The 18,035-nt window shown below is 55.8% G+C and overlaps 3 protein-coding genes across 19 annotated transcripts in view; 1 reads left to right on the forward strand and 2 right to left on the reverse strand.

The window, feature by feature from the left end:
• The first annotated feature begins 1,473 nt into the window (after positions 1–1,473).
• On the forward strand, positions 1,474–5,448 carry APOC3 (apolipoprotein C3). The gene is made up of 4 exons (XM_008165552.4): positions 1,474–1,807; positions 2,902–2,967; positions 3,803–3,929; positions 5,020–5,448. Exons 2-4 carry the CDS (start codon positions 2,910–2,912, stop codon positions 5,117–5,119), a joined length of 285 nt encoding a protein of 94 aa, XP_008163774.1. The 5' UTR covers positions 1,474–1,807; positions 2,902–2,909; the 3' UTR covers positions 5,120–5,448.
• Positions 5,449–7,264: 1,816 nt separating this feature from the next.
• On the reverse strand, positions 7,265–10,830 carry APOA1 (apolipoprotein A1). The gene is made up of 4 exons (XM_005299744.4): positions 10,382–10,830; positions 9,728–9,787; positions 8,947–9,100; positions 7,265–8,257 (listed from the first exon to the last, which is right to left on the reverse strand). Exons 2-4 carry the CDS (start codon positions 9,765–9,767, stop codon positions 7,663–7,665), a joined length of 789 nt encoding a protein of 262 aa, XP_005299801.1. The 5' UTR covers positions 9,768–9,787; positions 10,382–10,830; the 3' UTR covers positions 7,265–7,662.
• A 1,511-nt stretch (positions 10,831–12,341) lies between these two features.
• The window catches only part of SIK3 (SIK family kinase 3), a 148,013-nt gene continuing 142,319 nt past the window's right edge, over positions 12,342–18,035 (reverse strand). For 5 of the 17 annotated variants that reach the window (XM_024103067.3, XM_065569083.1, XM_065569079.1 and 2 more), the window contains 4 exons: positions 17,172–17,335; positions 16,301–16,472; positions 15,295–15,464; positions 12,342–14,501 (listed from right to left, as the gene is read on the reverse strand). In XM_024103067.3, coding sequence (XP_023958835.3) covers positions 15,307–15,464; positions 16,301–16,472; positions 17,172–17,335 — 494 coding nt within the window. In that variant the 3' untranslated portion in view covers positions 12,342–14,501; positions 15,295–15,306. Of the gene's footprint in view, positions 14,502–15,294; positions 15,465–16,300; positions 16,473–17,171; positions 17,336–18,035 lie in introns of those variants that run through there. The other 12 variants (XM_005299746.5, XM_024103068.3, XM_065569080.1 and 9 more) reach the window with 10 other exon arrangements.

Raw genomic sequence — 18,035 nt, forward strand, 5'->3', positions numbered from 1 at the left:
AACGAGCGACAGTGGGAGGAGATGCAGCCTGAGCGTAGGACAAGCCACCTAAGCGCTGAGGGAGAAGTGGAGAGCGCCGGATGGGCACAGCTGCAGGCGTCCGCGCAAGCCTCCCCCCGAGTTTTCCTAGTTCACATTTAAATGTCTCCCCACAGCTCGTCCCCCAGCCGGAGGCAACCCAGAGCTTCCCCAGAGCTGCAGCACACTGGCTCCCGGGCCCAGGCTGCAGCTCACCTGACATGTGTTCTCACCGGTTCACAGTACAAGGTGACTGGGGCGCCGGGCTAGTGGCAGGGCTCCGCGAGGATGACGCCACCAGAGTCCAAAGAGCCCTGGCTGCTGCCCTGCCCTGGCCGCAGAAGGACCGTGTGCAGGACACCAGCTAGCTGGAGACCTCGGGGAGGAAGATGCCAGCAGCAGCAGGATGTCCCGGCTCATGCTGAGAGCAAAGCAATGCAGGGCTGGTCTGTGCGCTCATACCATCCCTCCCCTACCAAACCCAGCAAGCCTGGAGCCACAGAAAGGCTGAACTGCTTGTTACCATGCTGGTGTCCGCTACAATGCCCAGAGCTACCAATTATTCCCCTGGTGAGCAAGTCTCTCTGGGCCTCTGCTCCCCACTTGTGAAAAGGGGGAACTTCCTGGGCCAGTCTGTCTCTCTGCTGCCAGCTCCTTGGGCAGGGACTGTCTGTGCAGGGCTGGGACCTCTGTTTGCTGCTGTAATATCTCCTCTCCAAACCTCCACGCAGCTCAGCTGTGCTGGAGCCTGGCCTCCTTTCCGCTCACTGCCGCAGGGGAGCGGGACGTGCTCCAGAACTGGAAGCTAGCAGGGCTGCAGCTGGTGCTTATGGGGGTCAATGTGACTGGGGCATGACATGGCCTGGAGCCCTGGGGGCTGTCACCTGGGCCAGAGCCAAAGGGTCACCCTGCTCCTCCTCTCCCTCCCTGGGGGGAAGCAGGTTGGACCTGGGTCTCCACTCTCCATGGGGGAGTAGCTGGACAGGGCCCAGAAAACTCCTCAGTAACCAGGCAATCCAGCTTCCCACGTGGGCCCTGCTGCCCTCTCTCCGCTGCTGCGGTGCTGGCACTGCCCCTTCTGCCAGCCAGGACAACGGGGGAGCAGCCAGGCCTCACACGGCTCTTGGTGCCTTCAGGAGCCGCTGCGCTGAGCGCAGGACCAGCGTGCCCCCCGGCAGTGCAGTCCCGCCCCAGGCCCTCGAGGCAGCTAACCCAGACCCTGCCTGCCCCCAAAGCCAGAGCAAACCAGAGCTGCATCCAGTGCCCTGCCCACCGATGCAAGCTGGATGCAGGCCACTGGAGGTCACTCTTGTGCCATAGACAGAGTTGCAGCCTCCCCTGGGCCCAGCGGGTCAGGGAGCTCGGGACAGGCTGGGGTGTGGAGCATCTCTCCTGGCAGCACTCACCTGGGGCCCACCCCCGAGAAGGGGAGAGCCAGATAAGGAGGCGACTGCAGGGAGTTAGAGTCTCTGCAAAGCAGGGAAGAGATCCCTGTCACTGCTCTGCACTGACCACCGCAGGGGGGGGGTGCGTGTGTGTTACACACACAGCCTTGGCCCCGGTTTGCTGAGGGATTTCTCAACTCCCCGATGGCGCCCTGCAGCCTGACCCTGAGTATGTCTGGCAGCAAGAAAGTGAGCCATAAATGCAACCCCCCGCCTCGGTCCGGCCAAGCCACCCCGCTGACCTTTGCCCAAACGGCCCCTGGAGGCCGCTTGCTGGGGCGGGTATAAAAGCATGAAGCCGGGGCTCTAGCTGGTTAGCAAAGCCCAGGAAGCAACGCAGCCAGGTAAGCCTGGAGTTTGACATGTTAGCTCCTGGGGCAGGGGCTGGGGGGGCACGGCTGGCGCTCGCGCCCCCCTGGAGGTGAGTCAGCTGCATGTCAAGCCGCAGAGCATCACTGCAAAGGCAAAGCAGTCCTGGCTGCAACGGGGAGGAGATAACAGGGAAAAGCCAGTCCTGCCCCCGGTGACCCAGCCTCCAGGGTCCCCGTAGGACGCCCGGGGAATGCCACTGGGCAGGGGCACTCTCCACCCCCGGGAGGGGTGTGCAGCTTCATGGCACGACCCCCCCATGCAGACAGGACCATCAAACCGTCCTGCATGTGTTCTGAGCCAGCCGCAAGGCGCTGCTCTGGGGCCTGCACTCGCAGGCCAGGCTGAGGCTGGCAGCAGGGCAGGGGCGGTGGGAACAGCCCACAGCACTGGCTCCGAGGCTGGGGAGAGCAGGACAGGACCCAATCTGCCTGAAGGGACTCTGTGTTCTGCCTGCTGGGGCCGTCAGTCCTCTCTGCCTCTGCTGGGGAAGCTGCCAGACACACACACGCGGCAGCCTGTGGAGCCAGAGAGCAGGGAGCTGCTGCAGGCGGAGACCCCAGGCTGTGCGCTAGCCCCAGCCCGGCTTAGCAGAGCCGGGGTGCATGGGGGGAGGCAGTGTCCTTCCCCCAGCTTGGAGCTGGGGCATGAGTGGGGGGACAGACGGGGATGCCTGTTTATTCTGAGCCCCCTTGTTTCCAAGCCGTGGAGCTGAACCCTGCCGCCTGCTCTGCCCCCATAGCTCCACTCGCGGGGGCCGCTCGCGTCCTGGCTCCCCACATGCCAGGCTGGAGCGGGGCTGGGGCGTGAGCACTGGCCCTGACACTGTACAGCCCGCTGGGTTTGCAGCCGCTGGCTCCAGGGCCAGGCTGTGCCTACGTGTCCAGAGGGGCACAGCGAGAGGCCGGGGGGCTCGGTGCACCACACCCAGCGGGGAGCTGGCTGGCTTTGGATCCAGAGGGCGGCTGGGGTGGGGGACATGGGAGGGCGGGTGCCATTACGCCGGGTGAGGGTGCTGTCACTGGGACGGCCCCTGCAGCCCTTCACCGCTCTGCTGCTCTCTCCTCAGCCCGCACCATGAAGGCCCTGCTCCTCCTCGCGCTCCTCGGCCTGGCACTGCTCGCTGCCGTGGCACGTAAGAGCCGCCACCCCTCTGGGGGCGAGGGAAAGGGGGGCAGATTTGGGGGGGGAATGGGGGAGGAAGGAATCGGGTATAAGCAAGAGATGAGAAGGGTGGGGGGGAGCAGGTTGGGGGGTGAGGTGGGGAAGAGGGAAGGGGAATCACGCAGCCATGAAAGTGCTGTTAGTTACGATGCAGCAGGAGGCAGAGAGGGATTCACAGAAAGGTGGGGCTGGAAGGGACCTCGAGAGGCCACCCAGCCCATGCCCCTGCACTGAGGCAGGACCAGAGAACCTGGACTGTCCCTGACAGGTGTTTCTCCAACGTGTTCTTAAAAACCTCCAGTGCCGGGGACTCCACAGCCTCCCTTGGGAGCCTGGTCCAGACCTTAACTAGCCTTAGAGTTAGACATTTTTACCTATTCTCTACCCTAAATCTCTCCTGGCTGCAGATTAATCCCATTACTTCTTGTCCTGCCTTCAGTGAACATGGAGAACAACTGATCCCCGGCCTCTTTATAACAGCCCTTAACATATTTGAGGACTGGTGTCAGGTCCCTCCTCCGTCTTCTTTTCTCAAGACTAAACGTTCTGGTTGCTAACCTTGCCTCGTAGGTCAGGTTTTCTAAACCTTTGATCATTTTTGTTGCTCTTCTCTGCACTCTCTCCAGTTTGTCCACATCTCTCCTGAAGTGGGGCAGCCAGAACTGGACACAGGACTCCAGCTGAGCTCTCCCCAGTGCCGAGTAGAGCAGGACAGTTATCGCCCATGGCTTACATACAACAGTCCTGTTAATACCCCCCAGAACCTCCCACCCCCCTTCCCCACACGGCTTGGTTTGTGCTTGCAGAGGCGGAGGCCCCCGGGGAGGAGGAAACCATCGTGAAGAAGGTGCACGATTATGTCCAGCACGTGGCTCAGACGGCCAAGGACACCTTAACCAAGGTCCAGAAATCCGAGGTGGCTCAGCAGGCCAGGTGCGCCCCCCCATCCCTTCTGGCCCAGGGGTCTCCCCCACCTCTCACCACAAGCCCTTCCCCTTCCCATGCCTGCCCATGCACAGCCAGCATCCGGAGAACCCTGGCGACCAGGCTAGGGGCAGATACAGGGCTGGGCAGTGCCCAGCAGTCCGCGGGAGCTGCAGAGATCCGCCCCCGGGAGCAGCGAGCAGGAGCCCTCAGCCCCCTGCTCACCAGTGTGGAACAAGCTGGGGTACAACCCTGGGCCCAGGAAGCCGGTGACAAAGCTCCTGTGACCTTGAGCGTCCCACAGCTGCTGGTGAGGGCCATGGGCGCTGCAGGGTCAGCACCCGAGTTGCACCCGTTCTGGCTGAGGCCCCCGAGCAGGTGGTCTGCTCCCAGTGCCTCTCCCGAGAGGCAAACACCTGGCTGGCTCGTACCCAGCCGCCTTTGCCAGGAGCTGGGAGAGGGAGAGGGAGCCGGAGCCGTCACACCTAGGCAATGGGGTGCAGCAAACCCCGAGCGCTCTGACTGCCCCAGAATGCAAACTGGTTCATCCAGGGGCGTAGGCATGAGACAGAGCAGGGGGCTCAGTCCAGTCCCTCCGAGGACACAAAATACCCCATGAATCGGTCTTCTAATTGGCAGCTCAGTGAAAGGGCAGGGACTGAATGGGCCATGGACAGATGGTCCCTCTGTGACCCCAGGACAGGATGGGGGAAGCTGGCATTGCTACTACCCCTGCTGCACTTGTTCTGTGGCGAAGTGCACCAGTCCCATCAGTCCAGCCCAATCCCCAGCCCACAGGGGGATGCCCTGTGGCCCAGGGGTTTCAAAGAGTTCCAGGCTAGGCAGCGTGATTATAAAAGCCATGCCCGACCCTGCACTGCTTATTAAAGCAGCATTTTATAGCACAGGGACAGCCCCAGACCCGCAACACCCCGTATACGGTCCTTCCCTCTCTGCCCCTGCATGCGTGTAACTCACAGCTTGATTGCACTGAGTCATATTATTAAAGTGGCTATCTTAGACCTTTGCAGATAGGGTCCCCCTTTTAATATAACCTCCTCCTCTGCTCCCCCCCCGCAATGTGTGTTGAATCCTTCAGGGACTGGGTCAATCTGCGTGCTGAGGACGTACACCAGTTTTGGGATGTGCTAAAGGACAAGTTCTCTGCGCTCTGGGAGCAACAGCCGCCTGGGCAGTGAGCCCCACATCAGCAGCTCTGGTCGGGTTCTCAGCTGAGTGAGTGCAGGTGCAGGATGTGCAATGCAAATTGTAACCAAATTGACTCCCTGCTCTGGGCAGAGAGCGCAGCATCCTTCCAGCTAAGCACTGTCCCACCTGCCTGCCTGCCTGTCTGTCCAGTAATTCAATCTCCACTCAGCGTGGCGGGTTCATACGCTACTTCCACTGGGGCCCAGGAGTTTTGGTACCAGCTGGTGTGTTGGTTTGGAGGGGCTGGGTTTTTTTTCCTTATAAAACATCATAACTCAAAGTTTGTCATGTATCTTGCAATAAAATGAAGTCAACTTGAGATGCATTTGGTGGCCTTTACTGGAGCGTTGCAGGGAGAGAGTGCACACAGCTTGTATGCAGTGACCAGTGTGCCCAGGAGAAGCAGGACAGGGTTTGAGAAGCTGTTTGCATTCTCTGGGCAATACCCATCATTAGGTAAAGGCCGTGCTGGATTTTGGCAGTTCATAGCCCAGGCACCTCTGGGCTTGCTGCATCAATTATGAATGTAAACAAAATTGCTTGAGCCCCGGCACCTCTTTCATTACCACTTAGACTCATCGGAACCAACTAGGATTCCGGAACAATTGCCCAGAATGGGATTTACTGGCCAATGAATCACCATCCCCCAGGCTAGGACTCAGGTGCGTGCCCTGGCTCCCAGGCCAGCCCCAATCCTCCAGCTACGCAGGCGGACGCCCATGCTTGGCACATCCCAGCTCGCTGCATGGCAACGAATGAAGTCAGCATTAGGCCTTTCGTGCATCTCTCCCCCCACCCCTTGTGCCACCTGCTTCTTGGGTACCTAGGAACCGCAGCTGCGTTTCTAGTGGAAGGAGGACAGGGGAATGGGGTGCTGGTTACCTAGAGGAAGATGCTGCTTTAACAATGGCAGCCTAGAATATGCTTTGAAGTAGAGAACAAGGCCACTGCTGTGGTTGGGGGCTCCCCGCCCGAGACACCGGAGAGGGGGTTGGATTTTCAGAAATTGCTCAAGATCAGGCCCCTTCAAGGTGTCTGAAAATCTTGGGCCAGACCGCAGGATGGCTGTTCTCCCGGCTAGCGTCGAGATGTGGATTTGGCAAAACCTACAGCCAGCATGGCCGGGTGGGTGGTTATTGTACGCAAGCCCCAGAGCTGTGCAACATAGCTGCCCCCCCCACACACACACACACTTTGTAGACACACACTGCTGTGCGGCAGACCCCCACAGTGGGCTCATGGCCTGGCGCTGGCCCTGGCCCCAGCAGGTTGAAAGCAGGGCCCGGCCGGACGCCCCCTCTCGGTGTGATGCTGGGATGTGGGCTGGGTGTCGCACACACACTAACCACCAAGATGGCTGCAGGAGCATGAGCAGCTGAGTTTGCAGGACCCAGCTCACGCCAAGCTAACCGTCCCATCCTGCTCGGCTCTGGTGAGGCCTCACCCACTCTGTCTTAGCCAGCTCCACGAACAGCCCTCAGCTCTGACCGCTCTGCCCCACCCCTGCCACCAGCCAGGACCAGATCCTGCCCCCGAGCTGCCAGCCCCAGCCGGCTGCTGCTCCCCTCAGAAGCAGGTTTATAACAGCCCAGCTGAGCCGCTCCATGCACAAGGGACACAGCTGAACCTGAGGGGCTCATTCCCCTGGGGAGCTACAATGGCCTCACCCCATGTCTGCTGCCCAGCGCCCCCCAGCCCCACATTCGCCTCTCCCTCGGAGCTCCCAGAGCTCTCAGATTGGGCTGGGCGTTGTGCACGGCCCTCTCAGCGGCTGGGCCTGCGGGAAGGTGATTCCGATCAATGCCCCTTGGAAAGAGCCACCCTGGGGCAACCTCCCGCTCAGCTCAGGGTGCTCTGCAGGCCTGCACTGGGATTGCTAGAGCGTGGGAAAGGGGGGACCTGGGAGGGCTCCCCACAGGGTCCCCTCGCCCCGTCGCCTGCAGACCATTCCTCTTCCTGCCCCCCAACCTCCCTCCTGGTCTGCACAGCCCCTCCCTTCCCTTCAGTAACCTGCAGCCCATGGACCCCCGTGAGCCCCCATGGAGCTGTGTCTTCCCTGCCCCACAGTGCCCTCAGCCTCCCATTTGGTGCTCCCCCCCCCCCCCGGGAAATCCCCTGCAAACACAAGCTGCCAGTAACTTAAATCACTTTTATTTGACAAAACAAACAAGAACGAAAAGTTCTGTGGGGGGGCAGGGAGGAGGAGATGGGAGCCCCGAGCCTGGAACAGGCAGGAGAGCTCTGGGCAGGATGTTCCCAGCAGACTGGCCTTCGCCGTGTGCTGGTTTCCACCCCAGCCCCCGCCCCCCAGCAGAGGGACCCTCGTTCTACAGCGATCGATCAGTAAGTGACAGCCACAAAAGGCCGAGACGCTTGGCCCAGCGCTGAGGGCGCCGGGAGGAGGAGGGAGTTGAGCACACCTGGTGTCTTCACCCAGACGCGCATTAGCAGCAGTGGAACGCAGGGCAGTGGCTGATCAATTGGGGGCTCATTGTGGCTAGGGGAGGGGGTGTCAGTCCCTGGCCCGGTGCCACTAGTTGGCCTGGGCCATGTTCTTTTGGAGGTTGTCCAGCAGGGTCAGGAAGCGGGTCTTGAGGCCCTCAGCATAGGGGGTCAGGCGCTCCTTGAAATCCTGCACGAGGGGCGTGACCTTCTCTCGGAAGGCGGTGAGGTGCTGGATCACCTTGGCCTGGTACTCGGCAGCCTGGGGGATGCCCTTCTGCCGAATCTCCTGCAGCTTCTGGGTCAGCTTCTGACGCAGCTCGTCGCTGTAGGGGGTCAGGTTCTTGCGCAGCTCATCCACGTGCCCGCGCAGCCGGTCCCGGGCCTCCTCAGCCACGGGGGTCAGCTTCTGCTGCAGGGCCTCCACCTTCTGCTTGGTCATCTCCTTCAGCTCCTCGCCGATGGGGGCCAGTTTCTGGCGATAGGTCTCCAGCTCCTCTGTCCACTTCTTGTAGAACTGCTCCAGGAAGGGCTGGATCTTCTGTTTCACCTCCTCCATCTCCTTGGTCAGCTCCTGCTTCAGGGCCTCTGTGTCCTTCACCCACAGCCCCCAGGTCTCCTTGTAGTCCTCCTGCAGTTTCTGCGCCGCCACCGTCAGGGAGTCCAGGTTGTCAGACAGCTTCAGGCTGCAGGAGAAGACAAGGGGGCCGGGGTTACACACTGCTGCATGGCCTCTCTCCTGGCAAAGCCCAGGGAGGCCCTGGAGATGCAGCCTTGTTCCCAGAAGGGATGGGATGGTACAGCCGGCAGATGGGGACTAACTCCCACGCTCTAATCCCAGCTCTAACACCGCCTCCTTCTGGCCAATCACCCCACCCCCGCAGTTTCAGAAGGGTTCAAACATTTTGGGTGCCCAGGGCCTCAGAGTGGCTGACACCCCAGCTCTGGGTCAAGTCAATGGTAGATTTAACCTCTTCCAAGCCTCAGTTTCCCCAGACAACCTGGGGACGACAAGGCTCACTCAGTTTTCTGGTGGTGGAAGGAGGGAGAGTGCTAGATCCACCGCAAAGGTGAGGGGTGTCACAGCTGTCAGCTGCTGTGCAGTGTGGGCCACTGGGCACCCCACCGTGACAGCAGGGACAAAGCCCTCCTTAGCTCCAGGGGAAGGGCTTTGTGGTCACCATTAGCTCCTGGGTCCTAGGGCCTGACACACAGTTGAGCAGTTCCCATTCCAACCAGCAGAGGGCAGTGGCGCCATGTGGGGGGGTGGCTTCAGAACCGGGGGCCTCCCAGACTGCACATGTAGGGCCCAAGGCTATAGGGCCTGGTGCTTGACCTCCTAACAGCCCGCTCCTCCCCAGAGTCAGCTACTTACTCAAGCTGTTTGCCAACTGCAGAGGTCTCAAACTGGGCAATGGCTTCCTTGCCACTGGCCTTGACGGTCTCCAGGTAGACCTGGACCATGTCCTTGAGGCGATCCAAGGGGGTCTGCGGGTCGTCATGCTGCCAGAAGTAGCGGGCCTGAGTCCCTGCAAGGAAAGCACAAGAGGGCTCAGGACCATCTCCCCAAGCCCCACTCCGGAGACACTCACCACCTCCTGCCCAGATCCGCCCCTGGGCCGGAGCTGGCCGCTGCTTGTGTTACCAGCCGCAGGCTGGGTGGACGGTGCCCGGCTGTCCCAGCCCCCTAGGCAGGAAGGGTTTCCTGGGGGAGCCTGGCTGGTTTTACACAGCTCTGGTTTGGAGAGGTTACAGGCTGGGTCCTGCAACAGGGGGCAGTGGGCTTACCTGGCCCAGCCAAGATTATAGCTCCGGAGCGCCTGGCTCCCAAACCTCTGCCCGCTGGCCCACCCTGCCCCCCTCTCTGACCCAAGCGTGCCCCATGCTCTCCCTGCTGCACATAGCTCGTCTCTGCTCCCTGGCCCAGACAGGTGCTGTTTTACAGCAGGGTAGTCTCCAAACCGCTTTTAGAGTCACTCTAGGCTGGATGCCTTCTGCAGAGGTTGCTTGGGCCTGGCCCCTTGCACAGCAAGACACACGGGCCTATCCAGGGCTCTGACTTCTGGGGCATCACATGCCCTGGGCTGAACACAGCTCCTGCGCCCTCCCTGCTCAGGGGTGTCTGGTTCGAGACTCGTGCTGGTTTCTGGCCCTACCTGTGAGGAACAACAGGGCGAGGATCACAGCGGATCTCATCTTCGGCTGCGTCTCTCAACCTGGAGAAGGCAAAAGAGTTTGGGGCTCAAGTGAACAAATAGAAACTGCTTAACAGAGCGAGGAGATGCCAGTCGATGATTAATCACTGGAGGATGGTGACAATCTGGGACAAGCCTGGCTCCTTCTGCCATTATCCCCTCCCCCCCACTGTCCCCAGGGGAGAGCCACTTACCCACCTGGCATTGCCCCATTCTGCCCCTGCCCATTTAAAGCATCTCAGGGCTCTGCACCAGCCTGACTGGTGAGACCATGTAACAAAGGCCATTGGGTGCCTTTACAATGGGGCGAGCAAGCGCCCAGAGGGAGGCAATGGGCAGATTAATGGGTCTAGGAGTCATGATCTTTTTGCTTCCCAGCCATGCTGCTGCGGATTTAGTTCTCCCAGGGTGGGGTGAGGATATCGCCTCCCCTCCATTACCTCTCACAGCAGTTACACTCGAGGGCAGGTTTAACCTCCCAGGACAGAGGGAGGCTCCCAGCGCAGCAGGGCCGCACAGAGCAGCACCAATGCCCCAAAACAGGGCAGGACTCCCCAGCTCTCACCAGGAACGGTTCCCAGCAAATCACACTCCTAGAAGGACTGAGGCGCTTACCAGTTTCACTGCTTGCTGCTGCTGCTCCTCCTCGAGTGTGGCTTGTGCGTCCCCAATGCTGCTATTTATACCGGAGAGGGGATTTATCACGGAGATAAGCTCGGGAAAGCACTCCCAAGTTCTGATTATGTGGCGCTTAGAGTTCAAGGATCGAACACATCCCCGCTGCGGACGGGCGCGATCAAGGAGCAACTGCCTGGGAGGAGAGGCCAGAACAAACAGGCTCCTGCAGCGGGAGCCTCCAGACCAGCTAGGCTGTTTACACTTTGGCTGACCCAGATTTTCCACCAGCCACATTGGGACCCCTCCCTACCCCCAGTCCTTCAGAAGCCCCTGAGATTCGATGGGAGCCAGTGGGCAAGGTTTGCATCCTCAGGACACCTCAGGCCCCCGCCTGTTTCTTTTGAAACAATTAAACGTGCACTAGCCACCACTTACACCCTCCCCCCCCCCCAGCCCTAAAGTAACCACTCGCAGGTTGCCTCGTGTGCCCAGCGCAGGCCAGGCCAGCGCTCAGGCAAATGGGAACCTGCCAGGCAGATAGCGCTGAGTCCTGTGGTGCTGTGTGCCATGGGGGGCATAGGATCACTGCAATGGAGGTGGGGCTCAAAGTCTGCAATACCAAACGCTCTGGCCTCCCAGTACCCTGCCACGGCCTCTGACAAACTCCCTCAATTCCCAGGCTCAGCCCTGAGGACGACCTCCAAGGCCGAGACTATCCTAAGCCAAGCCACCTACCTAAGCAATGCCCTGAGGAACAGGGGGCTCGCCCCATAGCACTTCCCCTCTGGCCTGTATGGGGCCAGGGGAAGAGAGCTCAGGCCAGGGAATCAACTTCTTTTTCTGGCCATTTAAATGGACAGGACTCTTCACAGCCATCGCAGGAGGCAGCCCTTCGCTGCCGCCCACCCTGTGGAGTGTCTCATGGGTGGCACAACCCAGCGTTCAACTGGCTGCAGGCCGTGTGGTGTGAAGGGGGGATTAGATTGGCCCTGGGCAGCGACCTGGCAATTGGTGCAATCTGGTCCATTGCACGGGAAACGATTTGCTCTTTGCAGACATGGGCGTGAGCTGCTGGGATAATTCAGCAGCAGAGAATTCACCCCAACTGCACCCAGGGGATCCGATCATGGGGCCAGCCAGGGCTCCTGCTGAAAGACGCCACATGCTCTGGATTTACTGCACCAGTTGCTTCATTATCACACGTGGCTGGTCCAGCCGGCTCCCGTCTTTCTGGCCTGGCTCAAAGAGAGAAACGGCACCGGGATGGGGCGGATCTGGGGCACTCAGGGCAGGAGCTGCCCCAGACAGAGAATGAACAGGCACTACCAGAAGCCAGGGAGCTTCTTAAGTGAGGTCTGTGCTACCTTTAAAAACAATTGGCTGCATGTGGATGCACAATGAAGTCGATCCATTGATAGTCAGTGTATTAAAGGTCATCTAGCCTAGGGAAGTGCTTGTCCATTTGGAAAGAACGGGCAAAGACCTCAAAGACCTTCCCACCCCCTGCCACTTCCCTACACCCAGCCCCTGACCACGCACCTTCCAGCCATGTGTTAGTACAGTGGTTTCCAACCTTTTTTCATTTGCAGACCCCTAACAAATGTTGAATGGAGGTGAGGAGCCCTTTGGAAATCTCAGGCATAGTCTGTGGACCAAAGGCTGAAAACCGCTGTGTTAGTAAGTTTCATCCTGAGGCGTTCAGCTCAGGTGGCGCTCAGCAGGTCGAGGGAGTCTGTTTCCACATGTTATGCAGGAGCCCCCATTCTGTCTATTTCAGCTTTGGAAAGTCAGGAGATCACCACAAGGGAGATTTCATATGGCAGGTTGGATAACAGACAAACATGCAGCAACTGGCGAGCAGCCAACCCTGGCACACTGCAGGGACGCTATTCAGAGAATCCAAGTTGGGCTGGCTTCTCCTTTGCATCAGATATTGAGCAACACCACAAACAAGAGATCACAAGATCATAATCATGATTTTATTTGTCATGATCCCACTGTCCAACTAAGTTACTAGTTGCAAGTGACCCACAAAAAATGGACTAAAGATTTACTGAAAGTTGTTTGTTTTTAGTCCAGCATAAACGAGGAAGAAAAAAAATACTTCGGACATTTCCAAAAAACAGAAATAATAGCAAAGTATATTAATATACATTCAACATATACTGCGCGTATTGATTACTACAATACAAAGCAATGATAAAAAAGTGTGATACTGCGAAATGGCACGGTTAAGCAAGTCCCTGCTTTTCTTTTGGATGGCGACTGTCGGGCGACTGTCAACTCTCCCAGAAATACAATGTCATGTAAACAAAAGGAAAACAAATCAAAGATACAGAACAATGTCAAAAAGCCTTTCAGTGTTTCTTGGTACCTTCTCACTGAAGTCCGGCAAGCCCTGTCTGGGTCCCCCACCCCCACCCCAACACACACTGTCTATTTTACATGTTAAAGAAAATGTAACTTGACAACTACACACCAATAAAACCAGAGTGACATTAGGCTTTCTAGAAACATTGAGCTGGGAGGTATGTTTGTCAGTTGCAGATTTCTTCTCTCCCCTCCCCTCTCCTTTTCTTCTCATTGCAGGTCCATTGATGACAATTGCCAGGGGGGGCTTTGGGGAAGAGATGGTGATAGCAAATTAACCTTTGCCATGCTGGTCTCACACTTCCTTCTGTGCAAATTCAGAGGGTTGGATTGATTTTTCCTTTATTTAAAAAAAAAAATTCCAAAAAAGTGTCAATAATAGGAATTTTCAGTTGTAGCTTTTAAAGTTCCAAAGGCAATGATGACACAAAATCCTCCCTTAGCCCCAACCACTGGAGGGGGCATTGGTTTCTATCAGTCAAGGAAAGAAATTAAAACGAATGAGAAAGAAGAGATCTATGCACATCTGAATTTGTATAAAGGAGAACACCACTTCTGCCACTGGCACAAGAGAAAAAACCAGTCACAATTACAATGTCATTAAAAAGAAATAAAATACTTTGAACAAAAGGTGCAAGTCACAATTCAAATAGAACAGAATCTAGTTAAAAATTTCTCTCAAACAGAAATTCCTTTTGTCTTTTATTAATAATAATAATAATTATAATAATAATAAAAACAACAACAACATTTACCATAAAACAATTCCTACATGATCAGGAGGAAAAGCTAGAAAAACAAAGAGAAACAACCTGTCTTCTTTACTTTAAACTGAGAGGTGGGGAACAAAAAACAAAAAACAGATCGGTCGTACATGGGTTTGAAAGGAAAAGGTATTAAAAAAGGGGGGAGGGGGGAGGAAATGATCCTTTTAGCACAATGACCAAAAAAAAAAAAAAGAAAGGCAGACAAAGATGAGAGAGACAAAGTGCATTGCACCACTGCTGGGTGTTGGAAGAACCAGTGGGGTGGGGGACGTAATCGGACAGGGGTGGGTTGGACAGGCTAGCATTGTGGTAAGGGAGACTGAGTTGCTCTTGCCCCAGAGTAGCTCTGGGCCCTACCATCAGTTCAGATGCAAAGGATATGGAAATAAAACTACAGCGTGGCCTTCTTCTGCCCTTGGGGCTGGGCTTGTGGGGCGTGGTGTGCGCTGGAACCCTGGAAAAACGACTCTGGTTTTGGACTTGGTTTTCAGGAGCTCTGCTTATTGCTTGCCAAAGGACAGAGCTTCAAATTCCCTCCCTGCCCCTTGCTTCCCCTATTCAGGCAGGCTCCAGGAAGGCATGGGTCCCATGCTCTCCTACTTGTCCCCAGAAAAAGAGGATGTTGGACAGGCCTTAAGAGCGGCGTTGGATGAAGGGGAGAACACCTGAGTCTGCACCATCCGTGATTGCCTGGCCCTTCGCATTTAAAACCCCCTCCAAACCAAATGCAAAACTCAAGTTCCATCAATCCTTTCACACAGGGTGTAGGACTCAGGTTTTCTGGTTAGCTCTAGGATAGCTGAAGTTACAGGCAAATATGGCAGAAACGAAAGAAACCAAAGGAACGACACACTGAGGAACTGATTATGAGGAAAGGAGCCACGATATTTCAGTGAGAAATACTATGGCGATTTGGCGCAATGCTGCTAGATACTGTTGGTTTAAAATGGACCTTTTCATTTCAAAGCTGTACACAAAACCTGGAAGAGAGAGAGGAGATGGAGGGGTGTTAAAGGCCAGGACAAGAGACAGACATTTCTCCTTAAACATCCCTCTGCCCACCCCTTGCTCCAGCCTGACCCGGCCAGCTACATGCCCCGAGCGCTCATGCTGCCAATGCCACGAGAGGCTTGAAAGAAAAGGGAAACGTGCACAAGGAGGGGCTGCGCGCCCCATGGAGGTGTGCCCACTGCTCCATGCAGCTAACAGGATCACGGCAGATCGACACACGACCATCTGGACGTGCCGTGTCCTTCCACCAACAGCAGCAGCGGCTCCTGAAAGCTGCCCCTCCACAGAAAGGGGACGAGCTGAACAGACAGGCCTGAGTCACTGTCCAGCTGTTCAGAGCTGCCTCCTGGCAACCCCAGTGCAGAGCCCACTCTCCCCACACATCCCAGTACAGACGGAAGATATTGCTGCATGTGCTTGTTCTTGCACAAATGACCGAGGCCTTCCCTCACCAATGCCAGTGCTCCCACCCAGAGACTACACAAAGCAGAAGTGCCGAGTGGCCACTGAAGGTCACCAACAGCAAGTCTGTGAGGGTGGCACTGTCAGCAGTGCAAACGACTGACCTCTGGAAGCTCGGCAATGACATCCTCTATCTTAAACTTCATTCTCAGACCCACAGCCTGGGGGGGGGGGGGGGGGCGGAGTAGGGCAAGGAGTTGTCTAGGGATATCTAGCCCCTGGGCTGCTGGTACTGGATATCTACCCTAGAGGCAGAAAAGGGAAGATCTTAACTTACAGAAACAACAGAAAAATACTCACTCCCTCCTCCTGCTACACCCCAGCCTGCTCCATCCCAAAGGGCACCTCCGGGTGCTTGTAGCTCAGGAGGACGTCTGTAATACACGTAGATGGATAACAAGAGGTGTTTAAATGCTGGCTGACATCAGCTAGATTTGGGTGCTCTTGACCTTCCAAACTTTCCCCACAGTCTGCAAGACCAAAGAGTAACATCAGAGTTTGTAGGCGAAAGGGAGAACACTCTCACTGCTACTTGGGACGGCTACCAAGGGCCAAGGAGAGCAAAGTTGATTGGAGCTTCAGGCAGGGCCTGAGGTGTTGAGTGTGGGTCAGGGCTGGCATGCAGGGTTGTCCCTCGTTTTAACGGAAAGTCGTTGCAGTGAGCATGACACGAAGCCCTTTGCCGATGTCACATCTACCTAAGAAGCACACCGTGCTCTATGTGCTACAGCCCAGCTGTCTCCCTGCTGCTCAGGGCATATGGGAGAGGAGATGGGGACAGACCTTGAGAAGCATGTGTGGAAATTTACCTGGAAAGGACTCCAGCCAGTAGTGTGAGCTTCACAGGAATCCAAGACAAATGTCACTATACAGGGAAGCCACTATGTGCTTAAAACTGCAGCACAACCCAGAATGACAAGCGTCTGTAAGGGCTGCACCAGAAATAAGCACCAGCACACGCTCTGTGGGGAGTTTGGTAACAGTGCTTAGAGTCAATCAGTGCAAGCTTTCAACACACAAAAGGCCAATACACCTCAACTCTGACCTGCAACAACTCCTGATCTTTCAGCCTCCACAGCTTTGCCAATGCAGATCTATTATTCCAGCTCTTGGCCACGCTTAAACAGGGAATGCCAATTGTACCATACTCTAACAGTATTACAACATGCCTAGTACACTGCTGGCTCTATGCACAGGAATACCACCAAGGGAAGGGACTCTGGCGTGGACCTATATCTGATAGACGAGGATGGCACAAATCAGCGTCACTTCTGACCCAAACCAGATTGCAGCAGAATTCAGTCACCTCTGCAAGATGCCTTTTCAGCCCCAGGGAAATCCTTACCCTCGCTCTCCCTGGTATGTAGCTGCTGGCTGGCCATAAGCGATGACTGGCTGAGTACTGCATCAGACATCCGAGCAGAGCTTAGTGCTTTTCCAGCCATTAAACTCATTCCAGGCAAGTTATCCAACTGGACCTGAGGAGACGGCAGAAGGAGACAGAGTCACACCCCAGTGCTCCCCCAGGACCAAAGGAGACATTCACAAGCGCACATTTTCTTCCAGCCACTAGTAAGTTATAAGGAAAGTTACACCAGGCCTGGACTATGACAGAACTGCTTCCTAACCCCAAAGGGCTGATGTAGATGGTACTCAGCGCAGCTGTCCTTGCTCCTCTCTCTCAATGGCTGAGACCGCACTGCTAGGTTGTTCACCAATATTGCCTGGCTGGAAGTTTGGTTCTTTTGCAGATTATGAGACACTCTGGGCTGTATTCATCCCTGCTGCAACTCAAATGTTTTCAGCAGAGGCACACTAGGGTGCACTTGACCCTGCAGGAAAATCTCATATGGACTTGGGTATAGGTGGGTAAACTAGGCAATACTTGGTTAGCCACAGGTGGGAGATTTCACTTTTGGGTTGGTCTTTGCTAAAAGCACTTGAAATCCTGCCTGGTACACAACGGACATGCCGTTGAGACATTCCAAAGGCAGAGGGGGAAGCATGTTATCGCATTGCTCTGCATAGCGCTGGATTCCAAGTTAGCCCCACAGGTTTATAAGCCGGTCTGTATTTGGCTAGTGAATGGCCTATTTGCTCAGCCCTAGAATGAACACTTCATAGAAAGTTTTACACGGTCTAGAACGCCTGGCAGCCATGAACCTTCTCAAACCTACATAGGCATCATCGCTGTTCTGTATGGTGTGATGTCTCTGCAAAGTCCTGGGTCTGTGGTGTTCAATGGAAGCTGGTCTTGCAGAATAACCCAATCCATTATGATTGGGCATCTCCATAGCTTGTCCTGGAGAACTTCTGTCCATACAGTTCCCTACAATGGATTCTTGGAAGTTAGACAAAAGAGAAAGGGGGTTAGTATAAAGAAGCCAGCGGTTTCCTGAGTGGTACATAACATGGAGTAACTGCCTTAATGAAGAACTCTGGTAGGATCACAGAAGTCAGGGGGGATGAATTAACAATCCATTAGCCTGTGATGACTGTGCAAAAAGGATCAACTGGACATGTACTTCTTGTTCCTGACTGAGGAGCGCAGATTTGTTTTTCCTTGACTCCAAAGACCATGGCCGGGCTGCTCTATTGAAGAGGATCTCACGACCGGCTTGACGACCGATCCCAGTCACAGCTAGCAGTCGACCGGAATCACACGAGAACTCAGAGGGAAGAATGCACAACTTCTGTCTCAATCAGATACACAATATTTGAGGAGAAAGAAATGTTATCACAATGCCTGGAGACACCCACACAACCTCGCTCCTGTCCAGTACTAAGACGGCCTTTTGCTCCCACTTGTTTGAAGGGGTCAGACGTGCCAAAAAAGAGATGTTTATGATTTCCATATAATGAAGGTCCCAGAAGGGCCGTTCTGCATAACCTTGGAAAAGGGAGTTACCAAGACACTAAATCTGTATCAGACCACTGCTCCTTGCCCTTTGCAAACATGTTTGTAGGAAACTGAATATCTGTGCAAGTATCCTGCCTGGCAAAGTCCATCCATAACCTGCTGCAGGAGCTGCTGTGTCTGA

The sequence above is a fragment of the Chrysemys picta genome, chromosome 16 (assembly GCF_011386835.1).
Source record: "Chrysemys picta bellii isolate R12L10 chromosome 16, ASM1138683v2, whole genome shotgun sequence".
Classification (NCBI taxonomy): Eukaryota; Metazoa; Chordata; order Testudines; family Emydidae; genus Chrysemys; species Chrysemys picta.

What these genes read in the sequence shown, in the direction of transcription:
- APOC3 (XM_008165552.4), top strand. Translation starts at nt 2,910, where the DNA reads ATGAAGGCCCTGCTCCTCCTCGCGCTCCTCGGCCTGGCACTGCTCGCT. An exon ending in ACTGCTCGCTGCCGTGGCAC is followed by an intron (nt 2,968 to 3,802) that starts GTAAGAGCCGCC and finishes TTGTGCTTGCAG; the next exon opens with AGGCGGAGGCCCCCGGGGAG. An exon ending in GAGGTGGCTCAGCAGGCCAG is followed by an intron (nt 3,930 to 5,019) that starts GTGCGCCCCCCC and finishes TGAATCCTTCAG; the next exon opens with GGACTGGGTCAATCTGCGTG.
- APOA1 (XM_005299744.4), bottom strand. Translation starts at nt 9,767, where the DNA reads ATGAGATCCGCTGTGATCCTCGCCCTGTTGTTCCTCACAG. An exon ending in CGCCCTGTTGTTCCTCACAG is followed by an intron (nt 9,101 to 9,727) that starts GTAGGGCCAGAA and finishes CTTTCCTTGCAG; the next exon opens with GGACTCAGGCCCGCTACTTC. An exon ending in GCAGTTGGCAAACAGCTTGA is followed by an intron (nt 8,258 to 8,946) that starts GTAAGTAGCTGA and finishes CTTCTCCTGCAG; the next exon opens with CCTGAAGCTGTCTGACAACC.